Source organism: Mus musculus, chromosome 4, assembly GCF_000001635.26.
Source record: "Mus musculus strain C57BL/6J chromosome 4, GRCm38.p6 C57BL/6J".
Lineage (NCBI taxonomy): Eukaryota > Metazoa > Chordata > Mammalia > Rodentia > Muridae > Mus > Mus musculus.
Genome location: NC_000070.6, coordinates 108,380,096 through 108,407,388, shown reverse-complemented (window position 1 = coordinate 108,407,388; position 27,293 = coordinate 108,380,096). Strand labels below are relative to the sequence as shown.

Genomic DNA, 27,293 nt, shown 5'->3' with positions numbered 1-27,293 from the left:
ACGCTGTAGCTTGCTATTGAGATCTCTTGTCACTAACTTGAGATTGCAGCTGCTACCCACGTTTGTGTCCACAAAGAGCTTTTAACTGTCAGCTGCTGGAGATACCGGGCCTTCTTGGCTCCTGCTGCACCTCCAGTAAGGAGGCAATAATCCAGTGACTGACTAGATAGGCAAGCTCTCCTAACCCCCATGCACTGCTGGAATCCAAACCGCAGCAGACTTGTCTCCCACACTTGTCTGACTTTGGGGAAACACTACATCCATTAACCTAAAGTTTGTACGCATCGTTCAGCTATCAAATTGTTTTCCAGCACTTTCCCGTTACAGTCCAGTACTCCCAATTCTACACTAGGTAATATTCCCGTAAAGAAACTGGGGCTCAGAGTGGTGGAGCGATCCGCCTAAGGCCAGGCACTAGAAGCTAATCCTCACAGATTTTTCTCCGCTATCTCCCTATTAAGTCTCTGCGCCCTGAGCTTGAGTTTGAGCGAATTTTGGTCTCAGCCTCAAGAAAACAGGATCCTGCGATCTGAAGCTAACCAGCGCAGAGCAGCTAGGGAAACTGAGGTCCAGAGCCGGGACTCTGCGCCTGCAGAGACGACTGAGAAGGGGGCGCGTCCTGCCCAGCGGGCCGCCTCCTCCCGCCCCACACGGCGGGGTCCCCTCCGCCTTGTCTTTGCCCTCGCCAAGTCGCCACCTCGGGAGTGAACCATGGTTGCAGCTGTGGCGACGGCGTGGCTGCTCCTGTGGGCCGCGGCCTGCGCGCAATCCGAGCAGGACTTCTACGACTTCAAGGCGGTCAACATCCGGGGCAAGCTGGTGTCGCTGGAGAAGTACCGTGGCTCGGTGAGTGACGATTCCTTGCGGGCCTGGCGCGGAGGGGAGGGAGGGGCTCCGTGGGGATGCTACTCTCGGGTGTGCCACAGCTCGGACACCACCCTGCTCATCCCAGCCGCGAGATCGGTGCAACCGGCGCTCCCAAACCCTTGCCCACTCAGGCCTGCGGCTACGTGGCACAGCTTAGGAGCCACCCGCGCTGACTGCGCTCTGCGAGGCTCAGGATCTCACCCGGAAGGTGAATGCCCTCCGCTCTCCGCTTTGCCTCTCCCAAGTGGAAAAGAAACCCTAGCCTTTATGGCCCTTTGCCGGTCCAGTCCAGCTTCTGCTCCTGTAACAGTGGGTCCAATGAGAACGCAGAGAGACAAATGTGCAGTGGAGGGAGTGACCATCAAAAATGGACCTTTTCATGATTCTTAGAATCCACCCTCAGGCCCTGAGAGCAAAGATACAACAGTGGAAAGCAATCCAAGTTGTAAGAGAACCCCCTATACACCCTTCCCATCCTTGATCCTCCTAAGACCCACCCCTTAGAGGGCAGTTGTGATGGAGTTGCTAATGGGCCTGCCCTACTCACTAGGCGAATCACAGTAAGAAGGAAGTGTGTCAGGATTGGGTCTTTTAAATAAAACTTGAGCAAGACAGATCAATCCAGACAGAGAGAGCTGGCCAAGTCCAGACACAGAAGCAAAACAACAAGAAAGGTCAGGGTGGACCAGGGATTTCAGCAGCGGGTACTTGAGAGATACAAACTGCTAGACTAACCGGTGTTAGATGAGGCTGACTGCCAGGGAGACTTTGAACTGTAAAGTTCAGAGACTCTGGTGCGATGAAGAATCTTCTCAAGAGAGGAGCATGGTAGCACACACCTTTAATCCCAGCATGCTGAAGGAAGAGAGTCTGTGAGTTCAAGACCAATTTAGTGTCTATCTACATTGGGCGATCCAGAAAGCCAGGGCTACATGGTGAGACCCTATCTTTAAAAAAAAAAAAAAAAAAAAAAAGGTAATTAATTAATTTTTAAAAATCCTTCAAAGAACCTTTTGTCTCTTGAGTTGGAGTTGGAGATCCTGGTGTGAAGACTGCTATTGAACACTAACTGACTTGTGACCCCATCATCCAGAGTTGGATGGTTCAGTAGGCTTTTCTTGCAAGCAAGAGTATCTTTAGGGGCAAAACTATTCTCAATAGCCTTGTTGTTCTCGATTACACTGAGAGTCCTTGCCCTGACCAGTGTGCTGTAAGTTTCAAGAGAGAAAACAGTGTAGAAACATTAGGTAAGCTTTAGGCGCTCTGTATGGATGACAGGTCTTGTCAATGACAGCATCCAAGACTCCAGACAAACGGCAGCAAAGAGCAAGGCCATTTACTAGTCAGGGAAGGCCTGTAATGAAGGTAGACAGATGGTGATTAAAACACGTTCATGTTTTAATCAAGTTTATAGGGAGAAGAGACAATAAATAAGGCACTGAAAACTGAACCAGCCAATCCCAATAGCAATGAGAGCTTTAAAAAAAGGCCGGGTGTGTGGTGCATGCCTTTAATCCCGGCACTTGGGAAGCAGAAGCAGGGAGATCTCTGAATTACAGGCCAGTCTGATCTACAGAATCTTCCAGAACACTCAGGGCTCTTACACACAGAAAACCTGTCTCAAAAATAAATAAATAAATAAACAAAACAAAAAAGCTTTAAAAATACTAAAAGGTATAGGATATAGAATTAGCCTACACACAATTAATCCTAGCACTTGGGTGGCAGAAGCAAGCAGATATTTGTGAGTTCAAAGCCAATCTGGTCAACATAGCAAGTCGCAGGCCAGCTACGGCTATGTGAGGTAATGAGCTCAAGTTGGCCAGGCTGGTCTTGAACTCATAGAGATTCACTTGACTCTGTCTCTGCCTGCTACATGCAGGAATCAAAGGCATGCAACATTTTTTCCTTGCTTTGCTTCTTTTTTCTTTTCTTTTTAAGAGACAGTCTTACTGTCTAGGCTGGCCTCCACTTTGAAATTCTGCTGCCTCAGCTCCTTAGAGCTAGGATTACAGGTATGTGCCACAGACCGCCATGGGGAACTACTCTTGGTCATCAAGCCTAGGCATCTAGTCAGTTCAGGCTAGGAGGACGCCAGAACTCTACAATAAACAGGGCAGCTCCCCAAGGTGAAGACCCATAATTTTAGTAGCGCTGAATCTGAGACTAGCTTGAGCAATTTGTGTCCAGCGTGCCAGACTGACCCCGGGAAATGATCTAGTTTGGGTAGCCAGATGATATTATCCCCAACTTGTCTCAAAAGCAGCCATGGAGATAGGGCTAGGGCACACAGGCAAAGGATTTTTAATCTTTTAATAATACAGAGTAGAAGCTGGAAATGTGGCCTTCCTGCCAACATTCTAAGTACATTATAACTCAGTTCCATCGGCTGGCTTTGAATTTATTGCCTAAAACCTTTACAAAAATTAGGGCTCAGCTATCAAACTCTAAGCATTTGTTTGCTGGAAGGGAGCAAATCAAAAGGGATTGTCCTAGGGGGTAGTCATTCTATCTGTGTATCCATGTGCTGGCAGCTTCTTCCAGGGAAGGGTACAGAGGGACACACAGCTCTGCTTCCTTTGTCTTTAGAAACTTCTAGGAAGGAACTCATCTGGAAAATCTGAATTATCCAGCTGATCCGAACAAACTGAACCCAAGCGTACCTGTCTCCTCCAAAAGATCACCTACTGACCTGTACTCCCTGTGCGCATGCCTCTCTGTGAATGTGCTATGTGTATTTGTGGATATGTGTACTACTAGCTAGTGCAGGTTTGGATCATAGAGCATGTGCATATTAATTTAGGTGAATTGTGTGCATACAGTCACAGATATTCATGTATGTGTGTACATGTGTCTAGACCCCTATGTGCCTGCTTTTATGTGTGGGTGTGTTTATATGAACATTACACACTTATTTACATCTATATATACATGGTATTCTTGCCTGTGTGAAGGAGTCACCTATGTGAACACACCAGAACAGATACAAAAGCATGCCTTTTTGCTGGATTGTATGTGGCTCTGAGCTTTCTTTTTCTTTGTTCGATTTTGCCATGCAGGTTTCCCTGGTGGTGAACGTAGCTAGCGAATGTGGCTTCACAGACCAGAACTACCGAGCCTTGCAGCAGCTGCAGCGGGACCTGGGCCCCCATCATTTTAATGTGCTTGCCTTCCCTTGCAACCAGTTTGGCCAACAGGAACCAGACACCAACAGGGAGATTGAGAACTTTGCCCGCCGCACCTACAGTGTCTCTTTTCCCATGTTTAGCAAGATCGCAGTCACTGGCACTGGTGCCCACCCTGCCTTCAAGTACCTAACCCGTGAGTCTTGTCCCTTCTCCCCCTCACCTTCCCTCCTTGGCAGCAGAAGCTGGTAGCTGGGTGGGTTACCTTTCTCTTCCTGATCCTCGGAGGAAAGCGAAGGAAGCCATACTTTCTCACCCTAGCACTTTCCCGAGATCTTGTCTTCACTCACAGGGGCTCCTGGAATGAGACAGGTCATCGTGCCTTTGTCACTAGTTGAGCTTATAGATTCGAATAGAAAAAACAAGGCATGAGCACGGGACATCACACACCTGGAGAAGGCTGATCAAGGCGACTGGGAGTCTCTTGTTCTGAGTCAAAGCCTCAATGTTAAAGGAAAACCTTCTCTTAAGCTGAAAAGATCAGCTAAATTGCCATGCCTGGAATACCAGAGACAGGCAAGATGTGTGGGCTGTGAATGAGTTCATCAGGGCAGAAAGAGGCAGTAGAGTTGGTTAGGTATCCCATGGTCTGTCTGCAACAGATTAAGACAGTAGAAAAACTGTTCAGAGGTGATCTAAGGGGCTGCTTTTATGTGTGTGGGGAGTGGGGCTCGTGGACATTCAGGCAGTGTTTCAATGTCACTATGCTCTGACTGTTTAGGTCTTAACAGGTGGGACATCTGTACAGCACTATCTGGAAGGTTAGGCAGGTAGCTCATTTTAAGGAGTAAGTTTTACAATATAAGTTCTCTCTCTCTCTCTCTCTCTCTCTCTCTCTCTCTCTCTCTCTTTCTCTTTCTCTCCCTCTCTCCCTCCCTCCCTCCCTCCCTCCTTCATTTTTCAAGACAAGGATTTTCTCTTTAACAGCCCTGGCTATCCTGGAACTCACTCTGTAGACCAGGGTGTCCTGGAACTCACAGAGATCTTACCGCCTTGCCTCCCAAGTGAGAGGATTAAAGGCATGTGCCACCACTGCCCTGAAGGTTATCTCTTCTTCAGACTGGCTATCTATGTAAGAAGCAGGCTTGGTTCACTAAGGTCAAACATTTGATGTTTTGAGACTGCTTATTAAAAAGTGGGATTCTGGAGCCTAAAGAGTTGGCTTACTGGTTAAGAGCACTGGCTGTTCTTCCAAAGGACCTGGGTTCAATTCCCAGCATCCACTTAGCAGCTCACATGTTACTCCAATTCCAGGGGATCTCACACATACACACACACACACACACACACACACACACACACACACACACAGAGAGAGAGAGAGAGAGAGAGAGAGAGAGAGAGAGGGAGGCAGAACACCAATATATATATAATTAATAAATCTTTTTTTAAGTGGAATTCTGAGATTAGAGAGATAGCTCAGAGGTTAAGAGCACTGGCTGCTTGTCCAGAATCAAACCCAGGTTCCTAGTCCCCACATGATACCTCACAACCACCTGCTACTCTAGTCCCAGGGGAGCCAATGCCCTTTTCTGGCCTTCTTGGGCGCTGTACACATATAATGTACAGACACCCATGCAAGCAGAACACTTATACACATTTTTTTTAAAGAAAGAAAGAAAACAAATACAAAATTCCTTAATTCCTCAGTTGCAGCCCTTGTGACCTTTGGGTCCGGTTAGCTCTGCATTCTTGTTAAGCCATCATCTTCCCCTCCTACGTGTTCTGTTAGTTTTCTCCCAGTTCCCGCGACTGTTGATCAATCTGGCCCGTGCTTTAGAAGCACCTGGAAAGATCTTATAATGGCACAAACCTGAGCTCTACAAAAGCAAGAGTCAAGAATTTCTTTAAAGGCCCCACTCCCTAACAGTGATTTGGATTGCATCAGTACATGGCCATTAATCGCCATTAAGATTTCATTGGAAGCAGGATACTGCAGAGCAGGCCCACACTTGGGAAGGAGCAAGGAGGAGAAGGCGTTCCAAGGCTGCACATCCACACTGTCTAGCAAGACTATGGTAGCCTGAGTTCCATGAAATCCTGTCTCGAAACAAAACAGACTTGGAGAACGGGGTGTGACTATTTGGGGACCATGTAAAGGAGGATTGATAGTGCTGTATAAGGTGCTTGCCAGGCTGCTAAGTAGCCTCTCTCAACCTGGATCCCACATTGGGATGTACTGGAGAGCTTTTAAAAGGTGCTGAGAGCTGGGTCTTGCTCTCCGTGGTTCTAATTTAAGTAGTCTAGGTGAAGCCTGGGTGCCAGAATTATACCACTACTGGGATTCCAGGAGAGGCTATAGGGAGGCACATTGACCTTCTGCTCCCCTTTTTCTCTAGAGACTTCTGGGAAGGAGCCCACCTGGAACTTCTGGAAGTACCTAGTGGACCCAGACGGAAAGGTGGTGGGAGCATGGGACCCCACTGTGCCAGTGGCGGAGATCAAGCCCCGTATTACAGAGCAGGTGATGAAACTCATCCTTCGGAAACGAGAAGACTTGTGACCGGGTCCCTCTGGAACTCCCATCCCTCCGCAAACTCAAGTGGTGCTTCACCGGCAGAGAGCTAAAGCTTCTCTTCCCTTCACTCCTCAGAGGACAAATCCTAAGACTTGGATGATTTGAATCCAAGAGCAACGGACAGCAACTGCTTGCTGGCCAGTGAGAGTTCTTAACAGCACATCACCAGCCAGCGGGCCTCTAGCCAAAGGAAACATGGCAAGGCTATGAAGAAAACATGTAGATGGATATGAGGCAATCCTCTACCTACCCATGCCAAGTCTTACCTCACAGGGAGGCTGTGAAGATTAGCATCTAATACCCGTGAACACGCCTGGGGCAGTGCTAGTCGAAGGGGAAGCACTCCGCACGGTTTTCTGCGTGTAAACAAGCATTATTTGTGATAATAAAACCTGAGTTTGACATAAATGTCTAGCCCGTGGAAACCTGGGCCAAATGTGTTTGCCATTCTTGTTATTGTTTTCTTACTTACAGAAGACACATGTTCTTAGGCAGTGTGGTAGGGGGAAAGACTCAGAGTTCGAACACTTGCAAGACTCTATCTATTCCCAGAGAGGCAAACAGAAAGGCACATGGAGAGCACACTAATAAAAACACAAATCATAAAATAGAAGTAAGTACTGTCGGGAATTTGGTGCGGATATTGAAGGGGCAGGCAGATTTCTGAGTTCAAGGCCAGCCTGGTCTACAGAGTGAGTTCCAGGACAGCCAGGGCTACACAGAGAAACCCTGTCTCGACAAAACAAACAAACAAACAAACAAACAAAAAAGGCCCACAAAGCTATACCTGAACACTTGCTTTTCAGCTAGTGGTGGTGTTTTGATTGAGGGTGGGTGGGTTATGGAACCTTTTATATACAGGCCAGATATATGGCTATCAGAGCAGGATTTCAGGATGCTGACTGGACCTCAGGCTCTTCTTTCAGATGGCTTGATAGTATGACCTCCGCTGTCACACACAGACTGCTTAGACAGTGTGACCCAGCCACCACATCCACCATGGCCAGGAGCCAGTCCCACCACTGTGCCTTCTTGGTTATGATGCACTGACAGTCCCTGAAACTGAGCCATGAGAAAGCTTTTCTCCCTTAAGCTGCATTGGCCAGATAATTTATCAGAGCCAGGAGAAAAATAAACAATGTCGACATGCATTTGCAGGCTACAGGTGCCCAGTAAGATTCCAGAAATGGTGGCTCCTTTGGGTGCTATGTTCTCAGGGAAGGCCTCTGGGGCCCTTGCCATCCCAACTGGGTCTCCTAATGAAGGACCAGGCCTTACTAGCTTGTCAAGTTTCACCTAGAGTTTTCAGGATTTTTTTTAAGACAGCGTCTCTCTAGATAGCCCTGGCTATCCTAGAATTTGTTATGTAGACCAAACTAGCCTCAAACTCACCCTATCTTCCTCCCAAGTGCTGAATAAAAGGTGTGTGCTACCACACTCACCTCTAAGAACTTTATTATTAATTTTTATTGATTATTTGAGAAGCTCACATCATGAACCTCAATCGCTCACACCTCCTAGCCTTCCCATGCCCAACCACCCTCCTTTTAACGCCCCCCTCCCTCCCACATACACATACAAGGAAAAGCAAGGGAAAAGAAAACCAAGTTTGTTTTGTGTTGTCCACATACTCACTAGAGCATGGTCAAATTCCTAGTAGCCAGCCCCCAAAGGAAAGATGAGTCTTTCTTCACCTGCATCCAGGCCAGAAGTCACCAACTGTGAAGAGCCATGCAGTGGGGTCTTAACCCTGACAGGGGAGAAATTTGAACCATTTAATCCACAAGTTGTAGCACATTGCAATGCATACAGAACATAAAATCTCTCATGGTCGAGGCCAGCCTGGTCTACAAAGTGAGTTCCAGGACAGCCAGGGCTATACAGAAAAACCCTGTCTCAAAAAAAAAAAAAAAAAAGATCTCTCATGAAGTCTGGGGCCTACTGATTAAGCCAGACTGGTTGGTGAGAGACCCTGGGGATTCTCTTTTCTCTGCCTTCCAGGATTCACGCCTGACTTTATTTATATATATATATATATACTGGGGACCAAACTCAAGTTTTTGTGTACTTTATCAACTGAGCTACCTCCCTAGCCTCATTTAGTTCCATTTAGAAATATGATCTCCTCATATAGCCCCAGCTGGCCTTGAACTTACAACCCTCTACCTCATTGTCCCTAGTGATAACCTCCTGAGCACCATAGAAAATACCTGTAGCTTTGATAAACTAAGTATTTTAAATTTTTGTTGTTGCCACCTTTGGACTGTTAAGAGTGATGGTTAAGATCATCCTTTTGTCTTTTGGTCTTTTGAGGAGGCCTGTGTTGGGGTGTGATATGCTGAAGGCTGTATGCTGTGGTGACAAGTCAGAGGAAGGATGGAGCAGACCTTGTCTTGGTAGCCTCACGGTTGGACACAAGTGAATCCTGGGGAGTGAAAGGTTATTCCTACTGTTGGATTCTGTTGCTTGTGCTGTTTTGCCTTTTCAAAGCAGAGGCAGTTTGCATTAAGGAAGGTTTGTGCGTATGGATTTGAATCCAGAGTTGGGACATCTTGGGGAGTGGTCCTCAGCTAGAGCCTCTGTGGACAGCACCTGGAGCCTTAAGCTCAGCATCTTGGCTCATCTTGGTCACCCTAGGCCGGAAGCCCCCTCTACACATTGGCACCCCCCAAATTCCTCATAGGCTCAAGATACCACTTGGTCCCCAAAGCCTCTAAATGCCATTTCTGGTGCACCTCAGGATGCAGGATTTTTTTTTTTAATTGGATGGAGAGGGCACACAAAACACAGCGCATGTGTGGAGAATAGAGAGCAGCCTGAAGGAATTAGCTCTCTCCTTGCCCCATGTGGGCTCCTGGGATAGAACTCAAGTCATCAGGTTTGGCAGCTATTGCCTTTACCCACTGAACCATGTTATCTACTAGTCCTTTTTAGTTCTTCCTTGTGACTTAGTGATTTATGTCTGTGTCCTTTCCTGTCAGGGATTACATGCCAATTAGAAATAGACATTGTCCCCTCGAGTATAGACAGATCTTTTGTATACTGTATTTCCTAGTCATTTTTGTTTGTGTATGAAAGTGAATATTTGGAACATGATCCTAGGAGTAGAAGCTTGAGGCAAATATATAGGAGAGGGCCTGAGGTGGTATTTCATTGGCTAAAAGCACTTACAATGGAAGCCTGGGGGCCTGAGTTCAAGCCTCGGAACCCACAGAAAAGGAAGAAGGAGAAAATCAACACTAACATCCATGGCAGACCCCAATAATAAATAATTTTTTAAAATATTTTAAAATGATAATTGAAACTTCTTAAAATTTAAGTTATGTAAGTGAAACAAAGCTTTTAAAAGTTGTATCAGGCCTGACCTGGTGATACCTGCCTACAAATCCAACACTTTGGAGGTACAGAAGGCAGAAGGATTGGGAGTTAAGTTTACTTCTGCTACACAGTGAGTTTGAGGCCAGCTGGGCTAGAGACCCTGTCTTAAAGAAAAACAAACAGATAATGGAGCTGAAGAGATGGCCTAGCAGGAAAGAGTGTATACTGCTCGTAGAGGAGCCTCATTCAGTTCCCAACACCCTCGTCAGTCAGCTCACAATCACCTATCACACCATTTCCAGGGACTCTGATACTTCTGACCTCCATAGGTTCCACAATGTACGTGTTCAAACCTACAAACAGACATATGCATATGCATACATGCATAGATGGGGGATGAATGAGTCCTGAGTGACATGAGCAAAGCCATATCAAGGACCCCAGTGCCTCAAGCCCATGAGAATGACCCACGTGAGTTCCAAGGAGATACAGAAAAACCCTGTCTAGTGTGTGTGTAGAGTACAGTAGATGTAGTCAATACATCCACATAGGGAAAAGAAGTAAAACCTAGTAACCCCTCCCCAAGTTCAGATTCAAGGTCCTGATGCAAGATTTAGGTTTAAATAGAAAGCAAGGATGTATATATAACTAAATAGTTCCGATCAAGGTGTGGTCCCACCCATCACGGATCCATCATAGCCTGGGCACTAGTCTGTCCTGCAACGTGGTCTGACAAGCTGTCATAACTGTGAAATCTCTTTCTGAGGGGCAAGCTCCCCTCTTGTTGAAGGTCCCCATATCTTTCCATTAGCATGAGACTAAGGGGAGTTCCAATTTCTTGAAGTCCATTGTTTCGGCTGTCTGATAGGCAAAGGGAAGACATCATCATATCTTCTTTAGAACATCTTTACTCCTACGAAGATGCTTAATTTTGAGCATTAGGTCCATGCAGGTCCATGTCTAGACCTAGACACAAAATATTAAAAATTTCCTCAAAAGGTCTGAGTTCAGCCAGTGATGGCAATGCATGCTTTTAATCCTTCTGTTGGGAAGCAAGGCAGGCGGATCTCTGTGAATTTAAGGCCAGCCTGGTTTACAGAGCTAGTTTCAAGAAAGCCAACGCTACATAGAGACCCTGACTCAGAAAAACAACCAACCAAACAAGCAAACAAACAATCACCAACAACATAAAAGTGTTGAGTCCCACTGATGACTTCACACTTCTCATTAAACATGCATTTCTACAGAGTTTACTAACTAACATACACAAAACTCCTATCAGTCCTCTCCCCTTAGTCATTAGGTTAGCCATGGTCTGCCAAGATCCTGGTTGTAAATTAACCCCTTGGTTATCAGTTGACACGAGTAGATGATGTATGATTGATTATCTACTGACAGTTTAATTATCTCCTAACACCTGCTTATCATCCAGATACTTACTCATTAGGCTGTACTACATGACAGCTTGGCTACATGCTAAGCTTTTATTACTAATCAATAATTTAATAACTTGCTCTAAGCATATTACTGATTCTATAGCTATCTGCCATTATTTAGAGTCAGAACAGAAAGGCAGAGTCAGTTGTGGAAAGATGGAAAGGAAGGAATGGAGGAAGGAAGGAAGGAAGGAAGGAAGGAAGGAAGGAAGAAAGAAAGAAAGAAAGAAAGAAAGAAAGAAAGAAAGAAGAAAGAAAGAAAGAAAGAAAGAAAGAAGAAAGAAAGAAAGAAAGAAAGAAAGAAAGAAAGAAAGAAAGAAAGAGAGAAGAAAGAAAGAAAGAAGAAAGAAAGAAAGAAGAAAGAAAGAACCCCCGCGCCTTGGCTGGAAGCTGAAAATCAGGAATTCCAACACAATTACATTTGTTTAAGGCTTTACTTCTTCCCAGCTAGAAACCTGCAATTTTCTGGGAATCTCACCAGAAACTCTCTTTCTAGTGAAAGGGTGTCTAGCTCCTTGTGCAATCCCAGTGGCTCCTGCTTTCATTCTATCAAGTTGTAATCTATCCAAGCGGTCATCAGAGTCACCCTGTAGTTCCACTTATCAAAGAGAAAAGGGCTGGGAGATAGCAGAGTGGATAAAGGCACCTGCTACCAAGTCCAGCAAACTGAATGCAATCCCAGAAGATGAATAGAGAGAAAAGACTCCCACAAGGAGTCCTCTGACCTCTACCCACGTGATGTGACACAAGTTCACGTGTGTGCGTACACAGATCTACATACACATAGAGATAAAAAAGATCTTTCCCTTTCTTTTTTTCTTTTTTTCTTTCTTTCTTTCTTTCTCTCTTTCTTTTTCTTTCTTTCTTTCTTTCTTTCTTTCTTTCTTTCTTTCTTTCTTTCTTTCTTTCTTTCTTTCTTTCTTTCTTTCTTCCTTTTTTACTTTCTAATGGACATATGCTTTGTATTCCATGTACCAAACTCTCTGAGCAGATAGGGATAATCTGGATTTTGCTCTTTTAGCTCTCTGAGTGTATGCCACATGAGTGCTGTGCCTACAGAGGCCAGAAGAGGGTGTCAGGTCTCCTTGAGATGGAGCTACAGTCAGTTAAGAGCTGTCCAAAAGAAGGTGCTGGGAACTGAACCCAGGTCCTTGGGGAAAGCAGCCAGTGCTTTCACCCACTGAGCCACCTCTCCTGCTCCTTTTCTCTTTCCTTTTCTTCCTCCCTTTTTTCTTTTGTCCTTCTTTTTTCCTATTTCATTTTATTTTAATGAGACAGGGTCTCACCATATAGTCTTAGCTAGCCTGGAATTCAGTGTTTAGACCAGATTGGCTTCATACCTCCTGAGTGCTGGGACTAAAGAGTTCTGCACCACCACATCCAGTAAGAGGTTTCTAAGCAACCTCTGAGACATAACTTGAGAGCTATGAACATGGTCTATGCAGCTAACACCAGGTCAACTAACTGCACCTCTCCCTTGAGAACACCATGCCCATGTGGGTAGGACTTATTCTTTTCCAAAGCACCTCTTTCTCTTAACCTTTATCCTTAAAATCTGTACTTACATATCTTTAATGAACTTGGCTTCATACAGACTAGTCCTGGAATTCTTTTCTGGGTCAAAGCCAAGGATCCCATTGTACCTGGGCCAAGGCCCTGAAAAGGTTGTGAGAGTTTCTCACACTGCTTCCAGTAGCAGTGTGAAGCAATGTCTCCAGGCTTCTGTCACCACTGACACTAATGACTACTGACTGTGTCTATCTGAAATTCAGAGAGTACCACCCCCTACATACATTTTCTCTATGTATAAACACTGAGATAAAGATTTATTATAAGTTAAGCACAGTAAGAGATTAACATCAATACCACTAATCAACCATCATATTATACTCTAATAGAAGTGTTCTCTCGTTCTCTCTCTTTCTCTCTCTCCTCTCCTCTCCTCTCCTCTCCATCACTGGATGACTAGAACATACAGTATAAATGCACTAGACAGAAGTTTGATTTACACTCAGGAGAGGATGGCCTGGATGACTTGAAACTTCATCATGTAGTCACAACAGCAATTTAAAAATTATGAATTCAAGCCTGGCAAGGTAGCATACAATTTTAATCTCAGCACTCTGAATGCAAAGGCAGGTGGATCTATGTGAATTTGAGGCCAGCCTGGTCTATAGAGCAAATTCCTGAACAGACAGAGCTACATAGTGAGACTCTGTCCCATGGTGGGGCTCAGGGGGATGGTGGGAGGGAGTGATGGATTATTTATTTCTGAAAGTTTTCATTAGGGCTGGTGAGATGGCTCAGCAGGTAAGAGCACCCGACTGCTCTTCCAAAGGTCCGGAGTTCAAATCCCAGCAACCACATGGTGGCTCACAACCATCTGTAACAAGATCTGACTCCCTCTTCTGGAGTGTCTGAAGACAGCTACAGTGTACTTACATATAATAAATAAATAAATCTTTAAAAAAAAAAGTTTTCATTAATATTTTCAGACCACGGCACACCATAGGTAAGTGCAGCTGTGGAGCGTACAGCTGTAGATGCCAGGCACTCGTGTAGATCTCCAGCCATGGGCTCTAGTTAGTAGGTTTTGTGAGTTAGGCATCACTGATGGCTGCAATCGTGACAACAGTCTTTGTCTTTTGTTGAGCTCTCCTTTCAGTTCCAGATGGTGTTCTACCATATCAATGCATCCTGTGTCCAATGCTTATTACAAGCTGTAATGTTGTCTCCAAGCTGGACAGACGGATGATGGAGGGAGGAAAAGTGAACAGCCAGGGGACTCTCTGGAGTGTCAGAATTCAAGGAGACATTCACTCATCAACAAACAGTTCTTGAGCTCTGCTTAAGTGTCAGGCCCTTGTTGCGTTCTTAGGGCACATCAGAGAAAACAAAACAAAACAAAACAAAACAAACAAACAAACAAAAAAACAGGCACATCCCCAGCTGTGGGGAACTTAGAATAGTGGGAGAGATAAATACATACCAATTATTTAATAATTACAACTGGGACAAGCTCCAAGAGCAGGGAGTCATGTATACATATATAAGTGGCACTTGGCCTATTCTGGAGTTCAAAGAACACCTCCCTGAAAATTGACATTAAAGCTGAGAGCTCTAATTTTTAAAAAGAATTAGGACTATGGTATGGAAGTCCTAAATGGATAGAATAGCTTGGGCAAAAGTCCTTAGGAAGAAAGATGTTGGCTTTGATGGAGCCAGAACTGCTGGCAGCCAAATGATAACAGTCTGGAAAGGCAGACTGGCCAGTTCAGGAAGGACTTTGTGATCTATGTGAGGACTGATAGCGAGCTGACTCAGCATGGCATAGCCTGGCGTACACCAGAGTCCTAAGTCTAAACTCTCAGAGGAAACTGAGAGGCAGAGGAAGTCATCACTGATGGAAGCAGGCTACTCTGGGGGCTTCTTGGAGGACAGTGTGGAAGAAGAGAAACCTCCATCAGGGCCAACTTTGGGGTTGCCAGAGGGGACTGCACCTCCTTTCACATCCCTAGGTCCCACTGTAGCGATTATTATATTGGACATGGTAAAAGGCCATGTTTTAAGAAATCCTGTCTAGGGTGTAGCAAAACAAACAAAACTGAGAGACAAGCATCCTGTCCTCCCCACCTCCCCACCAGCTCCTGTTTTGGCTTTATCTATGGTTTCTGCTACTTTGTGACAGATTTTCCTGCTCTAAGAGGAACCCAGGAGGAAAGAGATCTTGATTTCATCCTATGAAAAAGCCAGACAGACCTTTGCTCTGCTAAGACTTCAAGGGTCCAAGATGATCACTCTGCCATCACTAGGATGCTACCATCATCTGCATGGCCCAGGAAGACTGCCCATCCCAACGACATTCCTTCTATGCCATGTGTCAGTGTCATATCCTTTAACATGCAGTCGCCTATGGCCAGGCAGTGGTGATGTGCTTCTTTAATCCCAGCACTTGGGAGGCAGAGACAGGTGGATCTCTGAGTTCGAGACCAGCCTGGAACAGAGCAAGTTCCAGGGCAGCCAGTGCTACACAGAGAAAGAAACCCTGTCTTGAAAGACCAAAACAACAAAAACCAGCAACAACAAAAATTCAGTCACCTAGACACACCATACCCAGCTCACTAGAATATAAAATGTTTATCCTATACAGTCTCCAGATGAAAACAGAGGATTTAACCAGGGCACAGTGGCACATACCTGGAGTTTCCAGTACTTAGGACACAGGAAAGAGGATCAGGAATTCAAGGTCTTCCTCTGCCTGGGATACATGAGAATGAAGGGAGGGTAGGTAGAAGGAAGAGGGGAGAGAGGGGAGAGAGAGAGAGAGAGAGAGAGAGAGAGAGAGAGAGAGAGAGAGAGAGAGAGATTGAGGAGGCAGTCACCTATACTCCAACCTCTACCTCTTTCTTCCTGCTGCTTCCTGGTTTTACGAGTCTGTTCACCGGTGTTGTAGCAGCCTCCACATTTGTATATTAACAAGAAGAAGCCACAGAAGAGGATAAAGATGAAGGAATTAAGGGAGATACAGGAATTCACCATCCTTTGAGTACATTTCCTTGGTCTCAACTACTCCAACCCATCTTTCCTATTGCAAGGTGAAAGATGTTCTAGAAAGCTCTCCCTAGCAACCCGTCTGTTCCACTGCACTTTGACCGAGAACGCCTGCTGGGCTCTTTCCCAACCTCTCTCTTTCCATTGCCCAGGAGGAAATTCTCCTCCTTGCCTGATCTCTGGGCCTTATCTCTATGGTTTTCGGAGCATAGCAAACATCTGAGTCAAAACAGGTGTTCAAAAGGCACTAGGAGGGGTGGAGGATGGGGGTGCAGCAGGACTGGTGAGATGGCTCAGCAGGTGAAAGGGCTTACCAGCAAATGTAGACTCGAATTCTGTCTAGGACCCACATGGTGGAAACAGAGCCAACTGTAAACATGCACCTTCTCACGTACACTATAACTCTAGCTCCGGAGGATCCAACAACCTCTTCTGGCCTCTGGTGATTACTTCCCAAGGTCAGACTAGCTGACTCAGACTTGTCCCATAGGAGAAAAGAAACGTTTGCAGAAAACCCAGGACTGGAGGCAGGAGAGACAGCCCAACCATTAAGTGTAGGGCTCTTAACTGCTCTGCTCTTCCAGAGGATCCAGGTTTGAATGCAGCACCGACCGACACGGCATCTGCCAACCATCTGTAATTCCATTTCCAATGGACTCAATTCCCTCTCCTGGCCTCTGTTTACCAGGTATGCAAGTGGTGCACAGACACACATTCACACAGAACATCCACACATATATAGTTTTAAAAGACTAAACCACCAATCAAAGAAAACACATGGTAGGACTCGTATCTCTAGCTGCATATGTAGCTGAGTATGGCCTAGTCGGTCATCAATGGGAGGAGAGGCCCTTGGTCCTGTGAAGGTTCTATGCCCCAGTAAGGGGAATGCCTGGGCCAGGAAAAAGGAGTGGGTGGGGTGGGGAGCAGAGGGAATGGGGAGGGGACAAGGGATTTTCAGAGGGGAAACTAGGAAAGGGGATAACATTTGAAATGTAAATAGAGAAAATATCTAATAAAAAATGTAAATGGAAGAAAGGAAGGAAGGGAGGAAGGGAGGGAGGGAGAGAGGAAGGGAGGGAGGGAGGGAGGAAACCCAGGGCTCATCAGCAAATCTTGTTATAAAGATGGTTGGTTGATCAAGATGATCTGAATGACCCTGCCAGCTACATAGTGAGACTTGGTCTCCAAAAACAAAAACAAAAAACAGAAGTTGACAAATGAGATGACTAGAAATTAAAAGCTTCTCAGCCAATCAAAGAAGTCCACACATCTGATTCCAGAACTCAAGAGGCAGAGGCAGGAGAAACCCCCAATGTCCAAGCTACTTTGGTATACAGAACAAATTCTGGGCCAGTCAGGGCTATTTAGCAAGGATCATGTCTCAAAAAGACCCAAACCCAGGAAAATCAAATGTTGAGAATGTGAAGGGAAAAGGGACCCTTATTCTCTGCTGGTGGGAGCGCCAACAAATGTGGCCACTATGGAGATTGCTATGGAGTTTTTTCAAAATGTTAAAAACAGAGCTAGTATATGACCCAGCTAGGCTACTCCCAGATACATGCACAAGGAATTATTAAGTCAGCACACCACAGACATATTGGACAACTATATATATATATATATATATATATGTGTGTGTGTGTGTGTGTGTGTGTGTGTGTATGCACATATATTCTTTGCTTGTTTGTTTGCTTGTTTGTTTGTTTGAGGCAGGGTTTCTTTGTGTAGCTTTGGTTGTCCTGGAATTCACTTTGAAGACCAGGCTGGCCTTAAACTCAGAGCTCCAGAGTGCTGGGATCAAAAGCACACTATTCTTAGTTGTCAAGATATGAAACTAGTTTAGATGTCTGTCAAAAGCAGAATAGGCTGGGGAGACGGCTTAGCAGGCAAAAACACTTGCCACTATTCCACACAGTGACCTGAGTTCAATTATCAGGACCCGCCATGGTAGAAGGAGAGACCTGATTCCTGAAAGTTGTCCCCTGATCTCCACATGCAAGCCATAGCATATAATTTTTTTAAATGTAATTTTAAAAATGAATAAAGAAAGTGTAAAACATGAACAATGGAGTTTTTGTTCTTGATTTATTGATTTATTGACAAGGTCTCAAAATATCCCAGGTTGACCTGGACCTTGCTATGTAGACCAGGCTGGCCTTGAACTCACAGAGATCTGTCTGTCTCTGAAGTGCTGGGATTAAAGCCGTGAGCCACCAGGCCTGGTTTCTTTCAGGAGAGTTTTTATGTATTTCTGGCTGGCTTCCAGCTCTCTATGTAGCCATGGGTGACCTTGAACTCCTGGTTCTCCTCTCCACCTTTCACATCCCAGGGGCTCAGAAACACTGTAATTGTTACACATATATGTGGTTTCTTCCTGGGTTTTGCTGAGTTGTATTTTTTTAATTTGTTTTATTTTATGTGCATGAATGTTTTATTTGAAGACATCAGATTCCCTGGAAATGGGATTATCAATGGCTTGTCTCCACGCCTGGCCACACTGGGGTTTTAATTGGCTGTAAAGAGTGAGATCATGTCATTTGCAGGAAAATGGCTGGAACTGGAGATCATCATGCTAAATGCAATAATTAAGACTCAGAGAGACAGATGTCAGGAACTGAAGAGATGGCTCAGTGGTTAAGAACACCGGCTGCTCTTGCAGAGGACCCAAGTTCAGGTCGCAGGGTTATTGCTCCAGTTCAAGGGGCTCCAATGCCTTCTTCTGACTCTGACTGCACTGCATGCACATGTGCTCAGACACTCACACATAAGAAAAAGTAAGTACATCTTTTAAAAATAATATTAATAGCTAAAATAAAAATATTTCAAATACCAAGTACTTGTGAGGAAACAGAACTATTGATGAAGCCAAAACTTGTACAGCTACCCTGGAAAACAGTTTGTCAAATTTTTAAAAGTTGGGGTTTGTTTGTTTGTTTGTTTGTTTATGAGGGTTTTGGAGGGGTTGTTTGTTTGTGTTGTTTTGTTTTTTGTTTTTGTCTTTTTGAGACGGGGTCTGGCCACCGATATCTGCTTGCCTCTGCCCTTAGGCTTAAAAAAAGAGAGAGAGAAACAGAGAGACAGAGACAGAGACAGAGAGACAGAGGGAGAAGATAAAAATTAGGAACCTAAATGTCCAAGAACTAAACATATCACGATGTGAGCAGGGAGCAGAGAATTTATACCACAGCAAAAATGAATCAAGCTAATAGAGCTGGAGCCCCAGCGTGGACAAAGCAAACATAAGCCCAGGTGGGAAACTAGTGCCGAAAGAATCGTATGGTTGTTATGTTTAAATTTTAAACTACAGGCAAGGAAAACGCAGCTCCTCCACACGTCATTCAAAGATCCAACACAGGCGCCAGCCTCAGTAAGCACTCAGAGTCTTTGCCTCTGGCTATTTGTGGGGTGAGGTTGAGGGAGGGGAACTTCAAGCCCAACTGATTAAAAAAATTGTTTTCCCTTTAACTAGAGGGTCCATCTTTGTTTTAGTCTTTTGTCATTTCGTGTGTCTTAAAGATTGCGGAGTAGAGCGACCAGCAAACCCGATTTAAAAACTGAGGAAATGGTTAGAATAGCTGACTGGCCCTAGATCGGGACGTAGGTCCCACCATAGTACCAGGTCACTTGTCTCAGGAGACGCAGAGTCATTCTGGAAGTGAAGGGAAAGCTGCCTCCCTGAGGACAGGCTCGCTGCCCCACCCTTCCTTTGTTTCTCCAGCGACGGGAACAGCAAGCTGGTTGCCCCCACGTGGAGCGGACTGGGACAGGGTCAATGGCTGCGTGCCAAAAACTGTACAGACTCTCTCTCCTCCCTCTTCTCCCCTCCCCTCCTCTTCTCCCTCCCCTCTTTTCTCTCTCTCCTCCTTTCTCCCCCCTCTCTCTCCCTCTTTCTTCCTCCTCTTTCTCTCCTTTCCCTCTCGATCCTCTCTCTCCCTGTTCCTCCGCCTCTTTTTCTGTCTCTTTTCCCCCTCTCTCCTCTCCTTCTCTGACCTCTCTCATTCTCTCTCCCTTCCCTTCTCCCTCACTCTGCTTTTTCGTTCTTTCTCCTCTCTCTTTCTCTCTCCTCTCCCCTTCTCTCCTCCTTCTTTCCTGTCCCTCCCCCCCCTTCCTCTCCCTCTCCCCCCCCTTCAGTAGCTCTGTCTCTGTCACCATGGAGCCTGGGAGCCAACCTGGTAACCTTGGGATCCCCACTACACACACACACACACACACACACACACACACACCCCTGATAGTTGCTGTGGTAGAACCGGTTTGCTCCTGTGACTGAGGCCATCCCCACCAAGGGAGTGGGAGAAAAAGGGCGAGGGGATGTTTCTTTATCCTGCCACTCTTGGACGAATTGACTTCTCAACCAGGTAGCCAAGATCAACAGAGCAGTTTTGAGTATCTCACAGAAAGGCTCGGTGTAGATGTTGGCTTGAGCCAGACTTGTTTTATGTGAACTCATTTTAGCTCCAAAGCAGAGAAGGAAAGTGACCTGGCTACTATCACCCAGTAGTGACCAGAACTTATTACCTGTACATCCTTCAGCAACTTACTAGTCCTGTCTAGGATTTGGTTTTCCTTTCATAAAGTTCATGCATGGTGGTGGTGGGATGGGGGAGGGGGGTTCCCAAAGCGTGTCTGTGCTTATATGTATGTGTGGAGTATGTGTGTGTGTTTGTATGGGTGTATATGTATTTGACAAAGTGTGTGTGTGTGTGTATGGGTGGGGGTCGGAGGAATATGTGTGTGGATGTCTGTATATGTGTGTGGGTGTGTGTATTTGTGTGTGGGTGTGTGTAAAAGCGTGTGTGTATTGTGAGGGTAGGGGGTACATGCATGGGAGGTGTGCGTATATGGGAGTGTATGGGGGAATTTTTTCTTTTGATTATTGACATTTTCAAATGTTTTGTTTTATAACAAATATGTATGCATTTTGTTAATTTTGCTTCTTTGTTCTTTGTTGCCAGGGTTGTTTTTGTTTTTTGTTTTTCCAACAGGGTTTCTCTGTGGAGTCATGGTTGTCTGGGATTCTCTTTGTAGATCATGTTGGTCTGAAATTCAGAGATCTGCCTACCCTAGCTGGCTTGGAATCTGTTGGAATCCTCCTGCCTCTGCCTGCCTCTGTCTCCCAAGTGCTCTGTGTGTATGTGTGAATATGTGTGTGTGCATACCCTACAGTAGCTAATTTTTCCTTTTGGATGGATCCAGGTTGTTGTGAGAAGAGACAAGGAAAAGCAAGAGCACTGCTGCCAGCTCACAGCTGGATCTCTGCAGCTGTGAGGCCACACCCACCCTTCTCTCTGGACTCTCCTATCCTCTGTTTTCCTTCTGGTGATGAGAGACTTTGGCTCACGGGGCAGCTTGGGAGGGGAAACAGGAAAGAACTCTGATGACCACTGGCTATGTGGCTTTGGAAAACTCACTTAACCTTCAGGAATCTCAGTCATTTTGCTGCAAAATGGGAACGTAGGCACTTAACTCTAAATCTGTTTTCAGGTTGACAAGATGGTTCAGAGAGTATTGACACTTTGTCACCAGACCCAACAACATCTATCTCATCCCCATGTGGTAGAAGGATAGGATGTGAAGAACTAATGATGGAAGGATAGAGCAAACTACTGCACAGCACATGAGCATGAATACACACACACAAACATACACGCAGACACACACATATACATACACACTCACATACACACACAAACATACACACAGACACACACATACAAATACACTCAGAGACACACACATACACACACAGACATACACATACACACAAAGACACACAGGGACACACATACACACACACATTTTTAAGCAGACATGGCATACAGGATGAAAGATTGCCTGGCATACAATAGGGGACCAATAAATGTCTTCAGAAAAATATCATGAGGGAACATAATGGGTGCAACAAAGGAACATATTAAGGAAAGAGCTGGACCAAGGAACTTGGGGGCTTTAACACAGGATCACAGGGAACCTTCAGATGTAACGTAATGGTCTAGGGACATGTATGGGAAAACTACATGCTTGTTAATACCGGCCTCCAAATGCACTTCAGCTCTTCCTTCTAGAATCCAATCAAGGGACAACACAAAACAGACAAAAGCACGGTAATAGCATCTACAACTTTGTCACTATAGAAATGACCTTGAAAGTGTGATTCTCAAGGCTCACATCTATCCATCTTTTGACATTCTAAACTGCAGGATTAAATTGTGATTCAACGTAACTGACAGTCTTTGTGATCCTAAATAACTCCGACTTTGCCATTAAACACCATTATTAATATCGGCCCATGAGCTCCATCAAGAGTTTAAAGAAACTCCTGGGTAGGCAGGCAGGCATGGCAGCGCTCCTGATGGCCGTGTGACATTGTGCTGGTTTCTCTCAAGGGCATGATCCTTCCTCTGGGTTTCTAGGAGAAAGAAGTTAATTCCTCACTGGAAAGGATTTAGGGGATTGTCGTCCACCTCAGAGAGGCCTCCCTCCTTCCCAAAGGGCTCCTCCCCTTTGTCCCTTCTGGTAAATAGAGGTCAAAATGAGCCTTCAATAGAGTAGTGCCAGTCTTCAGTGATAACAGCTCAAGAGAAGAGTTTTCTGGGAATATTAACAGTTCTTCTTGGTTTGAGGTATTGGTAACAAAACCAGGGCCCTCATGCATACTAGGCAAATGATCTATCTACCATTATCTATCATCCATGCCAAAGGTAAGTTTTTGCTCATTTTTGAGATGAGATCTGTATTGCCAGGCTTGCTTTAAACTCCTGGACTGAAGCAATCCTCCTGCCTCAGCCTGCTGAATAGTTTGGACTAGTGGCATATGCCACCAGATCTGGCTCCTTTTTGTTTATTGTTTTGGCTGACCTTTAAAAGCATTGCCCTCTTAAAACCTTTGCTATTCCCTTACACAGAGCCCCTCTGTGCCTATGATCCTGGTCCTATATTGATCCCTCCCTGTTGATTCCTCCACCAAGCTGTTTCTCAAGGGCCAGCCCGGATCTGACCTTCAGGTCAGAGGCGTGGTGTACAATGGCATCTGTGGAACTGAACTGCCTTACAGGTCAAAGGGAAAAGAAGCCGTGAAGGGGGTCAGTTAGGCTTATACCCAGCCCCCTGCAGATCCATGATCCCACACACAGCTGCCACAGCAAAGGGATGCACCACACTATCTCCTACCATCCTCTTCTGTGGAAATGCAGAGCTAAGGCTCGGAGGGACTGGGTAAATCCTCAAAGATCCTTGTTCACCCTCTCAGGGTACACTGGAGAAACTGAGGCTCGGAAGCACCTTCAGACAGGAAGGAGAACACTGTCCTTGTAGTCTAGGAACAAGTTGTGAAGGTTGGCAACCCCTAATTGAGGTGGGGGTAAAGGCTTATTCCTGAGACAATTGCTTCAATGTCTTTGGCCAAGAGCAGGGAGTGCTAAGAGTGTGTGTGAACATTGTGTGTCAAAGAGAGAGCAGGAGAGGAAAAGAAAGGCAATCAAGACTTTGAAAATATTACTGGAGGGCAGGGTGTGGACACACACCCAAAATCCCAGCATTTGGGAGTTGGAAGCCAGTCATCAAGACATCCAGGCCAATGTGGAATACAGGAGGTTTGCTGAGAGTCAGCCAGACAACAGGGTTGAAATCCCATGAGCTAAGGAGCCTGGGGAAATGACTTGTCTCTCTCTGATTCTCAGCTGCCGTCTATACAATGAAAACCCTGGTCTTCAGGTTGCTTTGCCAGTTAAATGGAGTATTATTCATCAACCCCAGAGGACCCCGTTCTGCCTGTCTTCTGCGTAGCACACAACTACCCAGAGAAGGGTCCTGGCGGCCCGCACGGTGGTACCTCGCTCAGGCGAGAGCCTCAAATATCCACCTTGCCTCTCTGGCTGTCGCGTGGTGTCTCGGCAGCCGGGGCGAGGAGGCAGCCCCCACCCTGGACTGGGTCCCCACGTGCACCCCTGCCTCCGCGCCCGCGCACCTGACCACCGGGTCCCCGGGCGCCCCGTCCTCACCGCGCGCCTCCGCGCCTTTCGCCGTGCCTTTCTCTGCAGCGCCTCTACCTGCGCACTTCCCTGCCTGCCTGGCCCTCGGGCTCTTTCTCAAGATCTGCGGGGTCTCCGGCCGTTGTCTCTCGCTCACCCGCTGTCGGTCCGTCCGTCCAGGGAGCCAAGGAGGCGCGATGAGCGGCGCCTGCTCGAGCTACGTGAGCGCTGAGCAGGAGGTGGTGCGCGGCTTCAGCTGCCCGCTGCCAGGGGGCGAAGCGGCTGCTGTCTTCTGCTGTGGCTTCCGCGACCACAAGTACTGCTGCGACGACCCGCACAGCTTCTTCCCCTACGAGCACAACTACATGTGGTGGCTCAGGTACAGGCCCTGGCTCTAACCTCACCTTGAACCCCTTCTCCCATCTTATCCCACTAGCCCACCCGCAAGCCAGCCTCTTGGAAGCCCCCACCTTCATCTAAGTGCCCTTCCCTCAAATCATCCTTACTCCTCACTGATCCTACTCTTGCTTTGTACCACATCAAACCCTTAAAGCCCCATCTCAACTCCTTCTTCATCCTGACCCCAACCATAATTTAGAGCCCCACTTGAACCTGACCAGCACTACCCCCAAAGCACTCATTCTGTCCCTATTCTGAACTTCACTCTGCCATCACTCTCAACATAATCTCAAATCACAAGCCAACCTTCACCCTAACAGCAAATACTATCTTCAGACATACAGAGGAATCCCTAACTCTACCCTTAGTCCTCACAGCGGCTCTGAGCTCTGGATGCTGTTCCGGGTACCAGCACAGTCCCAAGCCCAGCTTTATGAATTCCCTATTACTACTGCAATCTTAACCTGCCTCAGCCTCCTCCTCAAGCCTGCCTGTAAACCGTCTCATCTGTTTACCCACAACTTGACTTTAATTGGCTTTAGACCTACATCCAAACCACAACCTCAAACCTTCATCCTCACCTGATGCTCCAACCCAACCCCATCTCAGCCCAGCCTCAGCCCTTCCCTTCCCTCTCACTCTCTTTACTGGACACTTATACTTGAGTCCTGGGGGTGTACTCTATGCTCATAAACCTGGGGGTCAAGGCTTCCTGCAAGTTCAGTGTGACACAGTGGCATAATGCCACAGCAGAGGCCAGTTCCAACCATTTTAATAGTGGGGTCTGGGTGCAAATATTTCATTTTCCCTGGCCGTTCAGAAACTGGGTTGCTTGGGCCAACTCTGACAATCCTGAAACCTAAGTATGGAGATGGAGGACAGTAGGTCTTAATACCTCTGAGTCCCCAAAGGGATCCAGAAAGTAGAGCCTGATCCTCCCCCTGCTCTGGGTAAGAGGTGTCAGCAAAACTGGGGTGGTCCATGGAGAGTTTTTTGTCCCTAACAGTACACGAGCAGAAGACTGTGTGCTTTCCTGGTCTTCCTGGCTCTTTATCTACCAGAGGGAAATGACCTATCATTGTCTCCATTTCTGATTAAGGCAGAGGTAAGCACCAAACAAGAGACAAAAGCAACTAGATATACACCAATTACAACTACAAAAATGGCTTTTTCTAAGATGTCCAACCTGCAATTCCGAAACATTTTCAAATGACAAGGGTATCATATCCTGTACATTTGGCAAGTGTCTAAACACCCAAGAAATCATGCTAATTTTTTGTTTGTTCCCATGTATTTACCCATTCACTACAATCTTGACTACAGGGTCTTTGTGCAAGGCACTGAGGACACAGAAATCAATTATTCCCTGCAAGAGGACTTTCCCTTCTTGTTGGAAATGCCAACCCAGGACCTTGGGCATATTATAGACAAGTACGCTAAGACTGAGTGTATTTCCAACCTCCTAGTCTCTTTAGAGCAGTGGCCCTCAGCCTCCCTAATACTTCGACTCTTTAGTACAGATCCTCATGTTGTGGTGACCCCCAACCATAAAATTACTTCATTGTTTCTTCATAAGTGTAATTTTTGCTACTGCTGTGAATCATAATGTAAATATCTGTGTTTTCTGGTGGTTTTAGGTGACCCGTTATGAAAGGGTCATTTGACCTACAAAGGGCTCGTGACCCACAGGTTGAGAAACACTGATTTAATGACAGATGCTGTACCTAAGTGAACAGTACGGTGTCTGTTGACATCTCACTGTGTGTTTAGAATGGAGGTAAGAGCTAAAGAAAGATGATACTGTCTGTTCAGAACATGGTGCAAACCTTGGCTCTCTTTTACCTGCTTGTGAATTGGAAAGGTTGTTAAATCTCATGGACTCTTTTTTTTTCTTAATTTTAAAATGGCAATTATAGGTACCCCATGATGGTTCACACTTGTGACCCCAGCCCTTGTGAGACTTGAGGCATTAAGACTATGGGTAATGTTGAGGGAGTCAGGGATACGTAGTGAGTTCCAGGCCAGCCTTGAGATCAATGAGATCCTGTCTCAAAGAATAAATTAAAAAGGCGGGCGTGGTGCTGCATGCCTTTAATCCCAGCACTCAGGAGGCAGAGGCAGGCGGATTTCTGAGTTCGAGGCCAGCCTGGTCTACAGAGTGAGTTCCAGGACAGCCAGGGCTATACAGAGAGACCCTGTCTCGAAAAAATAAAAATAAAAACAAACAAACAAACAAAAATAAATTAAAAATGTGAAGAGTTAATTAATGCTCAACTTACAGAAGACAGTGTAAGGAGGGGGTGACCGATGCGTGTGAAGGTCTTCAGTGCATCCATCGAGTAGGTGCTCAGTGGACAAGGGTTCCCCTTTCCATCTGTGTGAGACAAAAAGCTCAGAGCTTGGAAGTGACCTCGGCCTTCTAGCCTATCACAGACCAGATTGAGAGACTTAGGGCAGGCTACAGGCTTTCACCCATACACAGCCTAAGCCATCTCTCCATTCTATAGATGGAAAGACTTAAGAGGCTACGTTATTACTGGGTGTACCCCAGAGAGAAGTGGCGGGGCTGAGATGGAAACTTGGGCATGTCTGATCTCAAACCCAGGCTTGTCCTGTTTGACATCTGTCTGAACACTTCCTGGCTCCTTACAGCTGATGTTCTCAGTTCTCTCCCCTAGAAAGTGACACCATTGTCTTCTGATGCTGTGCTGGCCCTTATGATGCAAAGATGAGTAACTCCCTGTGTCTCCCACCCCCAGCTGGTCAGCTCTTCCTCTTTCATCACTCTCTTATCTACTCACTTCTTGTGACTCTTCCCGTTGCCTTGGAAACCTCCCTGTGGAATGCATTAGTGGCTTAAACAGGTTTTAATGGAGGGTTGAATAGGGAGATCTCTAAGGTCAGATCTTATATGAGCATGACCCCAAAAGTAGCTGGAAGATTACAGTATGTGAAGTGACTTCCTGGGTTCTTTTGTGTGGGGGTGTGGTTGGGTGTGGGTGCTGTGCATGCATGTATGCCTGTGCTCCGAATGCACACAATTCCT

General features: G+C 46.0%; 2 protein-coding genes and 1 long non-coding RNA gene across 25 annotated transcripts in view; 2 read left to right on the top strand and 1 right to left on the bottom strand.

Annotated features, from left to right (window-relative positions):
- Positions 1-675: 675 nt before the first annotated feature.
- On the top strand, positions 676-7,172 carry Gpx7 (glutathione peroxidase 7). Its single transcript, NM_024198.3, has 3 exons — positions 676-846; positions 3,927-4,188; positions 6,392-7,172. The coding sequence occupies exons 1-3, from the start codon at positions 712-714 to the stop codon at positions 6,553-6,555; spliced, it is 561 nt and encodes a 186-aa protein (NP_077160.1). The 5' UTR covers positions 676-711; the 3' UTR covers positions 6,556-7,172.
- Positions 781-24,166, bottom strand: Gm32297. 19 transcript variants are annotated; one of them, XR_003955245.1, is made up of 9 exons: positions 23,879-23,949; positions 15,522-15,582; positions 8,206-8,320; positions 7,043-7,632; positions 6,837-6,926; positions 4,443-4,645; positions 4,258-4,350; positions 1,603-1,814; positions 842-1,273 (listed from the first exon to the last, which is right to left on the bottom strand). It is a non-coding gene; the product is annotated as a predicted gene, 32297 (long non-coding RNA). The 19 variants fall into 19 exon arrangements; XR_001784395.2 differs by lacking the exon at positions 7,043-7,632 and having other exon boundaries at positions 781-869; XR_003955238.1 differs by lacking the exons at positions 7,043-7,632; positions 23,879-23,949 and adding an exon at positions 24,006-24,131.
- The window catches only part of Shisal2a (shisa like 2A), a 19,018-nt gene continuing 12,330 nt past the window's right edge, over positions 20,606-27,293 (top strand). Inside the window, exons 1-4 of one of the 5 annotated variants that reach the window (XR_001784163.2) lie at positions 20,606-22,579; positions 23,558-24,227; positions 25,254-25,352; positions 25,885-26,024. Coding sequence is in view for 3 of the 5 variants with exons in the window: in XM_017320325.2 (XP_017175814.1) it covers positions 22,528-22,579; positions 23,558-24,227; positions 25,254-25,341 (810 nt within the window). In the remaining 2 variants the exon portion in view is untranslated. Of the gene's footprint in view, positions 22,580-23,557; positions 24,228-25,253; positions 25,353-25,570; positions 25,838-25,884; positions 26,025-27,293 lie in introns of those variants that run through there. The other 4 variants (XM_017320325.2, XR_003954986.1, XM_017320324.2 and 1 more) reach the window with 4 other exon arrangements.